The following is a 15,734-nucleotide window of genomic DNA, read 5'->3' as shown; positions in this document are numbered from 1 at the left end:
AATTTATAAGACTAGATTTTTTTTGGTAGTTATGGACTGCATGGGAAAATGTGCATTAAATATGTTGATGATTATTTGATAGGAAATACTTGTAGATCTCAAGTATTCCTATCAAGAGAGACGAAATCAGCGGATAAACTCAAAATCTGATGGGAAATCACACCAAAAACAGTAATTTTATAGAAGAAATCACATAACAAAGAGCAACAAGATACAATTGATCCTCTATTCGAGAGGAGGATCGTTGTCTCCCAATCCTTGGTCCAAACTAAGGCCCAAGACACCAAAAGAAGGAAACCTCCACAATAATGAAAAATCAAAACATAACTCTAACCCTATTTTTCATCATACTTGAGGCATGCAATTAAACAATAGAGCCAAAATACCAAAAAGCCCATGCAGCCCCCTCCTTTGTCTCCAAATTTGAATTTGAATATCAAGTGGACCACACCCTTCTCTCTCTCTCTCTTTTGCCAATGACCTTCCTGCTGTAAACCGAACCTGCCCCATAAAAGGGGCCAGCTGGACCAGTCCACTAAGTACCGCTCTAACATTATTGCAACATAAAAGGATTTTGAGTGAGAGCTTAAGAATGAGAAAGTGAGATTATTTGTGTTTGGGAAAATGAGATCCTAATATAATGAGTTTATAAATCCGAGTGAGTAATTCTCCAATCGTTATAAATAAATGAAACCCCATTGTTCTTGGTAGAGTGAACCCCCACTTGAATCAATATAATTAATCTCACTGTCTTAACCTAAGAGTAAGTATATAAACAGGATGGTTGATACTTCATATTAATCTTTTATTGGAGGTGCATAGAGGATATTTTTAATGGTGCCTCAAAACAATAGTCGGATGTCCTGATTATGTCCATAGATCATAACTTCCTTTACCAAAATAGCATCTTTGAGTGCACGAGTAATCTTACACGTATCAACCCTATTTTATTCTCATTAGCAAGAGCCAAATGCATAAGCATGCTCTTTATAAAGGGAGATAACCTTAATTCAGTGATGATCAATGAAATGAACGGTTTTGAAGGTAGAGCATAGTTAGGTGCTACATGACCTTTGCTCTTGGATAGAACGGTTCTGATAGAACGGTTCATTATGTGCACGAAGAGCCTTTTAACGCAAAGCTGAACCTTATTATGGTGGGACTGAGTTCCCTTTCATGAAGATTCTCTCATAAGCTTTACCACTAATGGAATCACAAATTACTTTTTCTCATGACAGAAGTCAATCGAAAAATTATTGATGAAATTATAGATACATTTCATGGGCATCAACTAAATTTTCTATTCAATTTGGCTGAAGTTTAGAAGTACCAATATTTGTCAACTTGTTGATGAACTTAAAGCTCATATGTATTCTTGATAATTAACGAATGACTCAAACAAAATCACAACTTGTTCGTATTTTAATTGGCTACAACCGTAGCAACAAAGGAACAAGCAAATGAGTATAGAGAATAGGAATGGAGAGTGGCAAGCTTTTAAAATTGGGAAAGATGTTCTGATGAAATAAATGGTAATGATTTCTACATTCATAGAATCATAGTAGAGAGAAACATTAATAAATGTAAAGATTTCTACATTCACAGTAGAGAGAAATAATTAGAATCCATATAAAAGGACAAGAAAGAAAAGTATATAACAAATTGCTACAAATAATTTTATGAAATTTACCCCAATGAGAAAAAACTGTGAAGCAGCGACTATAAGAACAATGAAAGAATTTCTGGATATCATCCCCATATCTACACATCTAACAGAACCCAAGTTTACAGTAGTAATAACTTGATAGTAAAACTACTTATTTCTCTGCTCACTATTGATTACACTATATGAAGTGCACCTATTTTGCTCAAACTTACTTTCACCAGCAAAGAAATGTTACTTACATTAGGAGTCATTAAACTCCATAGGCACCGTAAATGGTGATAAAGAATTTGCAGGGAGGGTGATTTCCCCCCCTCTTAAAGAAACTGAGCTTGCTTCGCTTACAATATTGGAGTCCAGGTATAAAACTACTACAGTTATATCATCATGAAAGTGGCGGCGCACACCTCGACCAATCTTCATGATATCAGAGTATCTGATCTCCCTCTTCTTTGCTGCTTGTTGTAAAGCAGCCATCACAAGCCTACGAGCAATTCCCTGCAGGATTTTAGTAAAAGTGAGTTAATTGTCATCTGAACACAGAAAGGAAGACAAATTTGTTTCCTACGCACTAGATGTTGCTAAAGTTAAAAATATTCTTTTGAAATTTACCAGCGGGTTTAAAGGACAATCTATGGTAGTATGGTAATATATGGCGCTCATGACTGATTATACTTTAAGGAGCTATGGAGCATTTAGACTTATTTCATAAGATCGTTCAAATGACAGAATCTTGACAATTTCATGTGCTTAAATAATTCATAAGCATAGGATTTGTTGCGTCCAAGAGTATTCGCGGCGGTAGAGAAATATAAGATTTAACGTCTTAGCGTTGTACGAAAATCCGGCACGTAATCAGATAAAGAGAGAGGGTCTAACATTTATGAGACACCGAGATTTTTACGTGGAAACCCTAAAAAGGGGGAAAAACCACGGGGCCTAGCCCAGTTTGAATGAATCCACTAGTATTGTAGTTGATTAAAAATGAGGTCCTTCCGGTGGAAGGTCTTAGATTGATGTACATCTTATGGAGTACATTACATGATGTTAATACAAAGAGTCATTGTTGACATGTTCGTTTGGTCGGAAGGACCGTAGTCGGAGGGCGACGGAGGTCGGAAGACTTGTAGTCGGTGGGCGACGTATGTCAGGAGGACCGTAGTCGGCGGGCAACGGAGGTCATTTCAGCATCACGTGGAAGTTTGGCAAAATTCTGGCGTTTTCCCGAATATCACGCAGAATCCCGACGTGTTCGGGCGGCGGGAAGAACTCCGGTGGTGGTCGAGGAGGAGTTGATTCTCCTGCCCCTTCTCTTCTTCTTCACTTCTTCTTCTTGCTCCGGTCCCCCCTCATGAGAAATGAGGGGTCTATTTCTAGATTTTTTGGAGTGACATGGCTTGTAAATAGGTGTGAGATCATGGGCGAATAGGGAGTGGTCGAATGGACGGCCGATATTGAACCATTTGATCATGCACCGTTCGTTGGACATTTGGAGGCCTTAGTGATGTCGGAATTCGGCGATCTTGGGCTCGTTGGATTCGTCTCGTTAAGCCGTTCGATTCGAGTATAAGCTCGTTAAAATCGGAGACCGTTTGGTAACTCAAATTGTGGTTTGAACCTTCCAACAGCGCTTCGGGTCCTTGATTTGGACCTATTTGGGCTCGGATTGAGTTGAATTTGATGTCGTTGGGTTCGTATTTCCGAGACGCTCAATTTGACTGTAAGCTCGCTGAAATCAAAGTTCGGGTGCTTCCGATTTAAAATTTTGAAGTTTCCGGGTTGGGTTTTGCATCGAGATTCGTGCCCAATCAAGATAATTTCATGATAACGTATCAGGATTTATTATGCGAGAGAAGCACAAAGAATAAAGCATGGATCTTTTTCAAAAAAAAAATCACCATTGAAAAAACAAGGTTCTTGAAATGGAATGGAGTTATACCGGAATAAACTAGAAAGCTCTAGCTAATTTATACAACAAAAATTTAATACAATCATTACTCCAAAAGGATCATATGCTTAAGTGAATATATGAAGAAAAATATAGTAATCTTGGACATCTATAAATATATATATTCCTTAATTCAGTAAATATATGAAGAAAATGTTCCTTACTCCACGTTATATAAATTGTTAAAATTAACTTAACAAATTTATGCTTCTCTAGTATTTACTAGTAAGAAGGCCAATATATTGGATTTTTTTAAAACGTAATTCATTTGTAAGGTTTTTTAATTATCACTTGATCAGCATCTTTTATCTTTCCAAAGCTTGATGTCTTACTAAACTATTTCATTTCATGAATTTTTTAACTATCTACTATGAATGGTGTAGATAAAGATCATCAAATAGAAAGAAAAAATATCATATTTTTCCCTTGCTATTTCTCTCCCTATTTAAGTGTGTGACCTGCTTCTTATAAGATATTAAGAGTTCATTCAAGGTTGGATGTAACAGTCAGTGGAAGTAAATACACTTTTTAAAAGCTGCTGTGGATATTTGTAACTTTCTTCCTTTAGGAAAAAAGGAACAAAACTTTCTTACAAATACTGCACTCTAGTAGATTTGATTATAAAAAATTATTTCTCATCAAAAAAAGTTATGAAAAACAACAAGAAATATGTAGTCAAATAAAGATGTCTGAAAAGCAAAGATGTAAGAAAGCTGCACAAAATGGACCCTGAACAAAACAAACTAAACTATATGCTAAAAAATATTGCTTAAATTCTATATAATTATTAGAACAGCTTTGGAACTTTTTTCAGTTGTTTTGAGAGGGTGAGAACAGTCTATTATAATGATGTATGAGCTTTATGAAATTGAGATGAGAAAGAAAAAAAGAAAATGGATTTCTTACTTTCAAATCTGAAATCAGAGTAGCCAATATAGGGAAAACAGTTGATGAATGACAAAAGAGGAGAAAGGTTTATTATAATGAATTAGGAACTTTATGAGAATGAGTTTGAGATGAGAAAGCAAAAAAAGAAAATGGATTTCTATATCGTGAGTCTAAAATTAAACAAGCAAAGATAGGATTAAGAGATTTTTAAATTCTCTTCTTTATAAAGCTCCCAAAACAGATTGCTTAGCAAAGAAACCCCCTTTTGTTCCATTGAGTTCTTCAATGAGATTGGAATCCATGCTGAAAAGAGAGAATTAGTTTGCATGCACACAAATCAGAAGCTTTATCAAAATGGGTTGAGAAAGCAAAAATGAAATGACTTTTTCATCATGGGAATCTAAAATCAAACAATCAAACATTGACTCGGTAGTCTTCAAATTCTCTCACTGACAAACCTCCCAAAGGCAGATTGCATACCAAGCAAAGGATAATCTTTTTTCTTTCATTCGTGTTTATTCGTATTTAACATTGAAATCGAAAAAGGATATGATGGGAAATACTTGATTTCAAGTATTTCCTAGCCAAATCTGAAGTAAATCTCAATGAAATCCGCTGTTTACAGCAGAAAAACAGCCAGAATAGTGGAAAAAACAGAGAAAATAGTGGAGAAAAAAATCACCCAAATAACTTGTATTTTACTAGTAAATGAAAGAAAAACAGCAAAGATACAAAGATCCTCTATTCGAGAGGAGGATCACTCTCCCAATCTCTAGAAATTGGATCTAGAGCCCTAGCACCCAAAGGACAACAAGAGAATTTCTGAATAATCAAAAGCATCCCCTCACCCTAATCTCCCTCCCATACTTAAAGCATACAATTAATTAAAATACATAAAAGGACCAAACAACCCCTGCCGCCCCCTCCTTTTGAATTTAAATTTATTTTGAGCAGTGGGGCCCACCCTATGGGCGGGATTAGTAGAGGGAGGCAGACTGTTTCCGCCTCCTATAGACCCGCAGAGCCGGCCCCTTGGCCGGTTCACCTTGAACCGGCCTAACAGGATAATCGGTTGCAGGCATGAACTATTACAAGAAATTGATTACTACAACTATTAAGATTCTGAGGTAAGTATAGAATTAGTGGTAGTTAAGGCAAACAGGTAAACAATAAATGTTTCTAAAAATGGCTGGCCATGTCATCTAACATGTTGAGATTCCAAGTAGTGTAGCAGATAAACATTTGTAGTTTACTCCCTTCACAAGGTACCCGACGCATCAAAGATAAAGCCCTCAAAGAAAAGGATTTAGATGCGGGAGTGAATAAAATCTTCCAAATGAATTAGATGGAATACATGTGGCATAAAAGAGCGCATTTTTAAAAAGTCCACATAATTTTTAAAAATTAGGAACTCCTGCAGTTCTCTATCAGGGCCACCAATTTTCTTGGGTATGACATTTAGAAGAGAATTATCAGATGAAGAGCAGCATGAGAAATCCAAAAAGACAGTTCATTGAAGAAAATAATTAGTATTATGACAAAAGGTTTTGCTTCAAGAAAGCCATGAACATGAAAGTGCTCCATGCAAGATCTTAACTATGTAAGAATCATAAATTTACCTGACGGGGGTTCTTCTGAACAATGCTAACAGCATCCTGGTTGCTGATCTGCTCCCACAGCCCATCAGAGGCAAAAATAAGAAATTTATCATCAGGATGCACTGTTTGGACAGATATTGATGGCTCTGCACTAAGTATCGGTTTCTTAAAAGTTTCCTTCAGGCGAAATTTTTCATAGAGTGGCTCCTTGTTAAATTCTGCCTTTTTAAGGTATGCATCACCTATGGATCTGGAAATCTGCATAGAAAGACTACGCTTGCATGAGCTAATTTTTCAAACATTTATTGTCAAAGACAATATGAAATATCAAATAAGGTTGAAGTCAAGCAAAGGAAAAACAAAGTAAAAACAATAATGCCCATATTTTAATGTAAATTGCAAGGTTTTAAAAACCGAACCGGACCGATCGGTTCAACCGCGAACCGGCCACAAGTCCGGTCTGGACCAGTTTGAAAACAGCCTCTACATAGAACAGCTTTGAACCGGTAAGAACCGCCAAGCCGGTCTTGGTTCTATTGAACCAGCCGGTTCAATTGACATACTTTTTAAATAATTAAAATGAAATAAATGATGTTATTATATTATAGATTAAATAAATAAATGAGTTATAATAAATATTATATGTATTTTAACCAAACCATCATGAAGCATACTCACATGGTCCACCACTCCATGTGATCTCTTAACACTAGGAAACTCAAAAAACTATATAAACAATAACAAAGAATTTCCAAGCGATGTGGGACCAAAGAAAAGAGTTGAGACTTGAGAGGTGTATAAGGCTATAAGCTCATAACATATATAATATCTATGCAATTTATTTTTTAAATAGATTTTTAATTAATTATTTATAATATGAATAATACTTATTTATTAGTTAATAATAATAATTTATTTATTTATACACTATAAAAAATAATTTTTAGATATAAAGGTTTAAAATAAATTTGATGTATAACATATACATGTAAAATATATTTAATAATATAACATAAATTAATAATAATTTATATTAAATTTATAAACTCATGTTAGAATTAAATTTGTATTAAATATGTAATATAAATTAGTAACATAAAAATTAGCATATTTAATCACATGTAAAATATATTTAATCATATAACACAAAAAATTGGAATGTTATTATGAGTGTAAATTCTTATAATTATGATATTTAAATTTTTTTGCTCTTATATGAGATTTTAAAATAATTTTTTTACTTAATTATGTAAGTTATATGTTTTATAGTTTTTTATTTCGCTTTTTTTTTAATATTTGGAATGATAAGATTATTATCATTGTAATTTTATTAAATTTTAATAACATTATTATTTATTATGTCATCCGGTTCGACCCCGGTTCGACCGGTCAAACCGTGAACCTCTCCTTCTTATGGTTCGATATCCGATCTAGTTTTCACAACCTTGGTAAATTGATCGGACAATCAAAAAATAAGTTTAACCAAAAAAATGCATAACATGCATGTAATCATACATAACCAAGTCCATTCAATAAAACATCCATGTAGGAAGAATTACAGAAAAGATACATGCTTTAATGCCTATATATAGATGAAAATTACCTGGATAAGGCCCTTAACACGCCAAACATTGTGCTTCAGTACCACAATCTTTGAATCTTCAGGGTGCAATGCTTGCAGCTCCTTTCTAACAGACTCAATTGATGCATTGTGCTCAGGTGACAACTGCAGAGCCAGAACCTCCCCAGTTGCTCTGACAAACCTCCCCAGAATAGCCACTGAATCTCCAAGGTTAGCAACATAAATTTTGCCATCACAAACTACCCCGACAAGACAACAAGAGCCAACAGAAGCAATTTGAGGATTTAGCGGCCATTCTTTAGATACTAAAGATAAAAAGCCATCTTCTGTAGCTTGGATTGCTTTCCTCAAGACATCCACAGACATGAACTTTTGATCGTTTACAAATCCTGCCAAGAATTTGTAAAATGCTCTCTGAGTATATTTGATGAAAACAGAATTGCTCGTTTACAATTCAAATCATGATTCATTAAACAAGTTAGTTAAACTGCTAATGAAAAAGAAAACTTGTATTAATAAAGCATGCCCATTAATGAAAGTACCAATCAAGAAGCAGCTACAAATATCAACAAGGAAATCATAAAGGTAATCTAGAAATATAATATAAGGAAATGCAAAAATATTAAACCAAAGGGCCAACTTCAGTGCCCTTAAATTGTCCTTTCACCCTCTTTCCTAGTTTACACTATCTAATATATGCTCATAACTCTCCTCATTACAATGTGATTCTCATCTAGACCTAAAACTTTAGATTTATGCATATTATTCAGAACTAATTCCACTTGCTTTGAACAATCTATGATTGATGAGGACATCTAAAAATCTTTCATCTCTAAATTTTAACACTTCCAAAATTACGCCTTCATCTCTAAATTTTTTTTATCTCCACTTATAATATATAACTTGGTAAAAATCTACAATCTCTTATTTTTTTGGCTTAGTTATTTTAAGTGTACAGCTTTCTTCTTTCTTGCATATAGTGATGTAGACAAGGAATATAAATGACCCTATATTTCTTGAACACAAAAGACACACGAGAAGAAAACTGACAAAATAAGAAGAACTTAAAACAAACTTTGTTAAATAAACTCAAACGACCCAAAACTTGACAAACACAACAAAAGATGCTAGGAGATTTTAAAGAAATAAAGAAACTTAAAAAGACACTATCCTCAGACAACCGTCAGAGCGGGTTCCTCACATGCATCGAATTTGTAGGTTAAATAAGTAAAGTGCATAGAACTAGCAAACCGATGGTCCACCACTGCAAGATTGGCCAATTTCTTCAACAGATGCTTCAAATCAACTCTGATACGACACCCTAAAGTTGCTTTACTTTGAGAAGAAGGATACAGATGGAGTGGCACTTGTGGAGAGACGAAAGAGGTTAGAAGCCCGAGAAGAAAGGTTGGAAAGAGCCCGCAGGATTTCCGGAGGGGATGAGAAAAGAAGGTTGGAAAGAGCCCGCAGCATTTCCGGAGGGGATGAGAAAAGAAGGTTGGAAAGAGCCCGCAGCATTTCCGAATAAACCCGCAGGTTAATAGCAAATATGCTCACAAATATCAACTGCCTTTTCCTCACAACATCATCTCATTTTTATAGGCAAAGAAAAGGAATGCCAAAAGCCACCTTTATGAATGCACACATCATCCCAAGCATTATTTTCCATAGGATTTCCAAAAGCCCTTTTCGGAAAATCAACCCAGCAGCTCACGGAACCAAGGCACCAGCAAACAGGCGGAAATTTCAAAGCAACACAGTAACGGGAAAAAGCATCCCATTTCGAAAATCAGCCCCTTATTAATTCTGAAGGAATAGTTACAGGAAACATTGGTAACTCACGGCACCAAGGAGCCATAAAGCAAGCAGCCCGCCAGAATCCAAAGCAGCAAAGCATCGGGAAAACAAAGATTGGCTGAATTCCCAAAGGAAAATCAATAACTTCCCAATGAATTCTCGGCATAGAATTCAACCCCCATAAAATACAAGCCACGGAATCCCAAGAGACAAGAAGAAAAGGGGAAGGGGAAGGGACAAGGCCACTCCAAAAGTAAACTTCATAATGATGTACCTTTTTGGATATTAATGAGCTACTAAACTTCAGCTAAAGCAACTTAGGGAACAAGCTCAAAACCGAATGCTCCAAAACAGCCAACCCGAGAACCACCAGCAGCCAGGGACCAATCGAGCCAGCAAACCAAAGGTCTACCAAGCCATATGCACTACCTATCATGATCATTGGATGCTTTCCCATCATTGGATAGCTAAAAAACAAAAAGAAAACAAAATACACTATTGTTCAAATAAAATAAAAAGTACAGAAATTCTTGATAGCATCATATAGTCAATTACATAAATCATAGAAAATAATAGTATTTTGGTTCACTTATACTGGTTTGACTTTTAGTTTTCTTATAATCATTATGACCTTTAAGGCTTTAATAATATTTTTTTGTCATTCTTTTAAAAACATATTTCAGCAAGGATCAAGGATCAGCTTTAAGCCCATGTCCTTTTGCTCTAGTAATGGATGTTCTTACTAGACATTTGCAAGAGAATATACCCCAGTGTATGCTTTTTGCTGATGATATTCTTCTTATTGATAATATCAAAGAGGGAGTTGAAGGTAAAATTGAACGATGGAGATCAACCTTAGAGTCTAAATGTTTTCGTTACTGTAAATCTAAAATTAAATGCATGGAGTGTAACTTTTGTAGTAATAGATATAATGGGGGGACTCTGACTTTGGGTGACCAAATCATTAACAAGAGTATACGTTTAAGATATCTCGAGTCTATTTTTCAAAGTGATGGTGAAATAGATAGGGATATTATTAGTAGAATAAAAGTTGGATGGTTGAAATTGAAGAATGCATCATGCCTGTTGTGTGATAGAAAAGCACCCCTCAAACTTAAGAGAAAATTCTATAAGATGATGATGAGACCTGCAATGCTTTATGGAGCATAATGTTGGCCGTTAAAAGAGAAGCATTCAAATAAGTTAAGTGTTGCAGAGAAAAGGATGCTTGGGTGGATGAGTAGCTTCACTCAAAGGCAGAATGTAAAACGAGTATATATGTGAAAAGGTTGGAGTAGCTCTAGTGGCAAATAAGATTAGAGAGAGTATAATACCTTAGATGGTTTGGTCACATAAAATGTCGGCCTTTTGATGACCTGGTTAGGAGAGTAGATATATTAGGTTTGGCCTATGTTAAGAAAGGTAGAGGTAGAACTAAAAAGACTTTGTTAGAAAATATAAAAATGAATTTTTATTATTAGATTTAAATGAGAATTTGACTCTTAACATGACACTATAGAGAAAAAGTAATCACATAGCCTGCCCCACATAGTTGGATAAAGGCTTGATGTTGTTGTCTTTTAAAACATATTTCATTTCCTTAATATTTTATACCTTCTCACTCTATTAAATGTCCTTAAGGTTCATTTGGTTGCTTGAAAAAAGAAATCATGATATGAAAAACAAATAAATTTGCTAAATCCTTCATTTGGTTGGACACAATCATACATCACTTTGATTTCAAACTCAACAAACCTTCTCAAAACTCCAACAAAAGTAATTATTTCATTTTCAAACCAATATATATATATCATTTTCCGAAACGCATTTCTATTTACAAGCAACCACACTAGCCTCATCCGATACTATGATTTATTTTAACTTCTACAACAATCTTCTTAGTTGATTACCCATCTCATCTTATACCAAGTTTGACTCAATTCAAACATTTTAATTTAGCTCTCATAAAAATCTATTATGAAATATTAACTACTTCTCACCTTTCAAGCTTCACCATATCATAAGGTAATTATTTTTTTATGATCAAGGCTTTTTTTCTCCTAAGACATGCATCAAGACTAAAACTCATATAATCAAACTCTCTTAGTATCACCTTACAATCTTTGTAAGAAGAGTTTTTTTTTTTCACTAAGTAAAAAAACTATTTGCAATTTGGTAATCAGCATTGGAATTTAACTATGTTAACTTCTTGTTTCTTAATTTTGTTTTCATTATTGCAAGAATGATAGATTAATGTAAAATCAAATATAGCTTATCACACATTTTTTTATCTATAAATTCATATTTTCCATGAATCCTTTTATCCCAACTAGCAATATTATATATGTCCATTAAAGTCATCCAAATAACTAACATCTCTTTCTTAGGTACAAATTATAATAGTTCATCCATTTCATCTCAAAATTAAATAATCCAATTATCTTCTAATTCAAACTAAGGAGCATGAGCACTAATCACATCTATCATTATCCTTATTGACCTCAACAATTATATTTTTAAAATGTCTACCCACTATAATATTTCGAACATATTTTTATCAATATTTCGCATGTATTTTTACCGATAACCTTTTTAGTATGAAATAACTTACAAATATCCTTAATTTCCTTGGACTTCCCCCTTTCATTTAATTTACTTCTAACATGCAATAGTGATTATTTTTGTAATTATTGTGCCCGCCAATTTTCTTCTTTAAATTCAAAGTTACCCAAATTTATGTAAAAAATACATCTTAATTCTAAATTTACACAACCCTAACCCAATTTTTATCACAATTAGGTTAGGTTGTGTCATGTCACTTGCAAGTCATTTATGACCAACCCTTACTACTTTTCATCAAAATTGGGAGATAGCTACAAGTGATGCCCAAGTAAACATTTACCTACTCTTCTCACAACATTCAATATACGATTTAATGTATAACTAAGAACTTGCTACTTCATATTTGGATTCACCTAAAGAATTTTAACATAAGTTTTATGATTGGTGGTCAATCTAACATCCTCAAAGAAAATAGAATCAGCTTACTTTCAAAAGTTGGAACAATGTTAGAAAATTATTGGCTTACTACTTAACTTCTAAAGAACATGATGCTTCTAAAATAAGAACTATAGCTTGACTAGCTAAATTATCATAGGATAACCATACACCACAAAGTCAAAAAACTAAATCATGCTGCACAAGAAAAATATCTGAAACACTATAAAGAATGAGTGAAATAGCAAAGACTATATATTTATAGTCCAAGAAACTTACTCTTCATGTGGAAAAACAAATGGTTACAGATGTATCGAGCCGCCTCAGGTCCGCCGTGACCATCATAAACCCCAACAAAAGTCCCAAAAGGACCAGAATTGAGCATGCTCAGAGAACCAGACTCAACCTGGCTCTGATCTTCAAGCAAGTTGTTAGCCTGGATGACAGCCATTGAGAACTCACCATAAGCATGCTGACCATAGTCCTTGTACCAAAGGACTCCATCTTGTCGACCAAATTCATCAGAACTTGAACTTGAATGATGCTTTGATGATGACCGCCAGCAACTACGCAGGAAGTTTATCAACAAAGTTAACATCCCTCATCCCAGCTAAAAGTGCCTCCCAAGTCTTTGATCTTACCAAAAGCAAATCTTGCAAAACGCTGCAATCTGTAACAAAAGGTGCAATAAAATGGATCATAACATATCTATTCATGACGAAGAAGCAAGGAAGTTAATGAGTTTGAAAAAGTTACCCATCTCAGTTAAATAAAATCAATAAATGTGAAGCTCGAAACTTTACAGAGAAAGCGATTCAGACTTTTTTTTTTTTCAAACTTTTTACTTCTCTGCTTCCATCTGTTTCAATACCCCCATTTTCAAAAACCTAGAGCAAGGTTTCAACCACAACACCAAGCATCAAAATCTTTCTTTTTTTTCCGGTTTAACGCAGAAAGGGACACACTAAACTAAAATCCAACTCAGTAGGGTTTATAACGGAGCATCAGAAATCCAACCCTACTTTCCCAAACAAGTGCACAAGCAGCCTCTCCTTTTACTCAGAACAGAGAAGATACAATGAGAAAAACATAACCAAGAAAACAATTTGTAGCAGAAAACAAAAACCTACCTCCCTTAGACGACGAACCAGAGAAAGGCGCCGGGATGATTGGATGAAAACAGGGACGCTTATAGATCCGAAGATGGACGAACTAACGACGAAGTTAAGAGGGATAAAAGGTGAGCTTTTGGGGGGTACAAAGGAAACACTGAGTAGGACGGTGGAGAAAAGGGAGGATTTTGGCCCCGCACTGGATTCCAGCTTTCAAACGCGTCGATATGGAGATTGAAAAGAGCTGATTTCCCTCTGCTTCTCCTCTTACGCGATCATGGAGCCTCATAGGGGAAATGGCTCCATTAAATGGACAAAAAGAAAGGCACGCTGAAGGCCAGGTCAGCCATGGGCTCCACTGCACGGCGGCCATCGATGCGACGGCTGCAAGCAACAGGCGGGAGAGATCGAGAGGAAGTGGATTTGGATATTCTCTAATGAATTCCCCCAAAAAAAGATAATCTCTAATGACCGTGTTAATTTAATCTTACACAAGAAATCAAAGTCAAAATAGCTCTGCTAAGGATAAAAAAATTACTATTTTGTTTTTTTTTTTATTGTTAATTTTGGCATGTCTTATTTAGATATATTACATACTTATAATTTATAAAAAAATTATTTTCTTTTAATTTTTTTATTTATTTGTCACTTTTTTATTTAAAAAATTAAAATATTTTATAAAAAATTATATATAAATTAATATTAAAACATACTTGTAGTTTTAGATATAAAACTAGATAACTTATTTTATTTTTATATCAAAAGGGGACAAAGACTACAAAGTTCAGCATAAAAAACTTGATGCTAGCATTAGGAGTCAAAGTCGATATTTATAATTGATACGGAATCACAAAATTAGCTTGATCGGGCACGAATCTCGAGGCAAAAGCTAGTTGGAAGCTTCACAAGGGGACTCAAGTGAAGAGAGAGAAGAAGAAGAGAAGAAGGAGGAGAAGGAAGAAGCTCCTCCTCGACCACCGTCGGAGCTCTTCTTGCCGCCTGAAGACGCCGGAACTCTGCCGGATTTTCGGGAAATGTCGAGAATTTGCATAACTTTGTAACTTTGTGAGAAGTTGATTGTAAACTGATCGTCTTGATTTGTAAGATGGATCAACCTTTGTACTCATACAAACACTATTGGAACTTTACAACTGGGCGAGGCCCCTTGGTTTTTCCCTTTCTGGGTTTTCCACGTAAAAACTCTGGTGTTCATTTCTCTTTTCTGTTTGTGTGCTGAATACTCGTGCAATGCTAAGACGAATATTTTCTAAATTTACTGCCGCGTATATTCTAGCACGCAACAATAATATATATTTTCCTTATAGGCAATGGAATGTATTAATGATATTGGCGACGACGAGTGATGAAGTTGGAGGACATCGATGTAGTTGAGCAATAATGATCAAAATACTATAATCAAGTAATAATTATGAGAAGATCATAGCAGGGTAATTGTGATTAGCGGACCGTAGTAGAGCAATAATTAGATTATTGTAATTGAGAAATGATGATTAAAGGATTGTAATTAATGATTATAGATGGAAGATCATAGTACAAAGATAATGTGCTAAGGACCATGATCAAACAACAATGATCAATTGAGTGGAGTTGGATGATAGTGATTAAATGGTTGTAGTCAAAGGATGGCTATTGAAAGATTGAAATGGGGTGACAATGGTCAGAGGATCATAGTCAAAACGATGATAACATGAGGATCGAAGTTTGACAATAAAAAACAAAGAAACGCAATTAAGAGAGCTAGTAAAAGAATCGTAGTCCTAAGATAGTTGTTAGATGCTAAAATTGAATGATGATGGTCGAGAGATTGTAGTAGGGAGACGATGGTCGGAGGACCAAAGTTAGACGATAATGGTCGGGAGATTGTAATTAAGCAAAAGTAATTAGGAGACTACAAATGGGTGTCATTGGTTAAAGCATCTTAGTTAGGCGGAAGTGGTCGAAGGACTGTAGGCGATGGTTCACAATAGTGGTCGAATGACGTTGGTGGTGGTCTGACAATAGCAATGGGATGACAAATGATCTAATGAAGTTATGAGATTCTTTAAACCTCTTAGCTCTTTTAAATCTCAAGCCAAGGTTTTTGAGAGCGGGGGTCCATTTACTTGATATTGACATGTTTTGTAAATAT

General features: G+C 34.8%; 1 protein-coding gene and 1 long non-coding RNA gene across 2 annotated transcripts; one reads left to right on the top strand and one right to left on the bottom strand.

The window, feature by feature from the left end:
* Positions 1-1,605: 1,605 nt before the first annotated feature.
* LOC110106056 (probable protein phosphatase 2C 60) lies at positions 1,606-13,987 on the bottom strand. The gene is made up of 5 exons (XM_020835785.2): positions 13,604-13,987; positions 12,753-13,143; positions 7,701-8,068; positions 6,119-6,355; positions 1,606-2,161 (listed from the first exon to the last, which is right to left on the bottom strand). Exons 2-5 carry the CDS (start codon positions 13,069-13,071, stop codon positions 1,907-1,909), a joined length of 1,179 nt encoding a protein of 392 aa, XP_020691444.1. The 5' UTR covers positions 13,072-13,143; positions 13,604-13,987; the 3' UTR covers positions 1,606-1,906.
* On the top strand, positions 8,076-9,951 carry LOC114581090. Its single transcript, XR_003702895.1, has 2 exons — positions 8,076-9,131; positions 9,177-9,951. It is a non-coding gene; the product is annotated as an uncharacterized LOC114581090 (long non-coding RNA).
* Positions 13,988-15,734: the final 1,747 nt, after the last annotated feature.

Source organism: Dendrobium catenatum, unplaced genomic scaffold (genome assembly GCF_001605985.2).
Source record: "Dendrobium catenatum unplaced genomic scaffold, ASM160598v2 fragScaff_scaffold_1497, whole genome shotgun sequence".
Classification (NCBI taxonomy): Eukaryota; Viridiplantae; Streptophyta; class Magnoliopsida; order Asparagales; family Orchidaceae; genus Dendrobium; species Dendrobium catenatum.
This window is presented reverse-complemented; position numbering and strand designations above follow the sequence as displayed.

Bases quoted from the DNA above. Each gene is read 5' to 3' on its own strand.
- LOC110106056 (XM_020835785.2), bottom strand. From the start codon at position 13,071: ATGTTAACTTTGTTGATAAACTTCCTGCGTAGTTGCTGGCGGTCATCA. The intron at 8,069-12,752 runs GTAAGTTTCTTG...AATTCTTGGCAG, and splicing joins TTTGTTTTTCCACATGAAGA to GATTTGTAAACGATCAAAAG. The intron at 2,162-6,118 runs GTAAATTTATGA...AAAATCCTGCAG, and splicing joins TTCAGAAGAACCCCCGTCAG to GGAATTGCTCGTAGGCTTGT.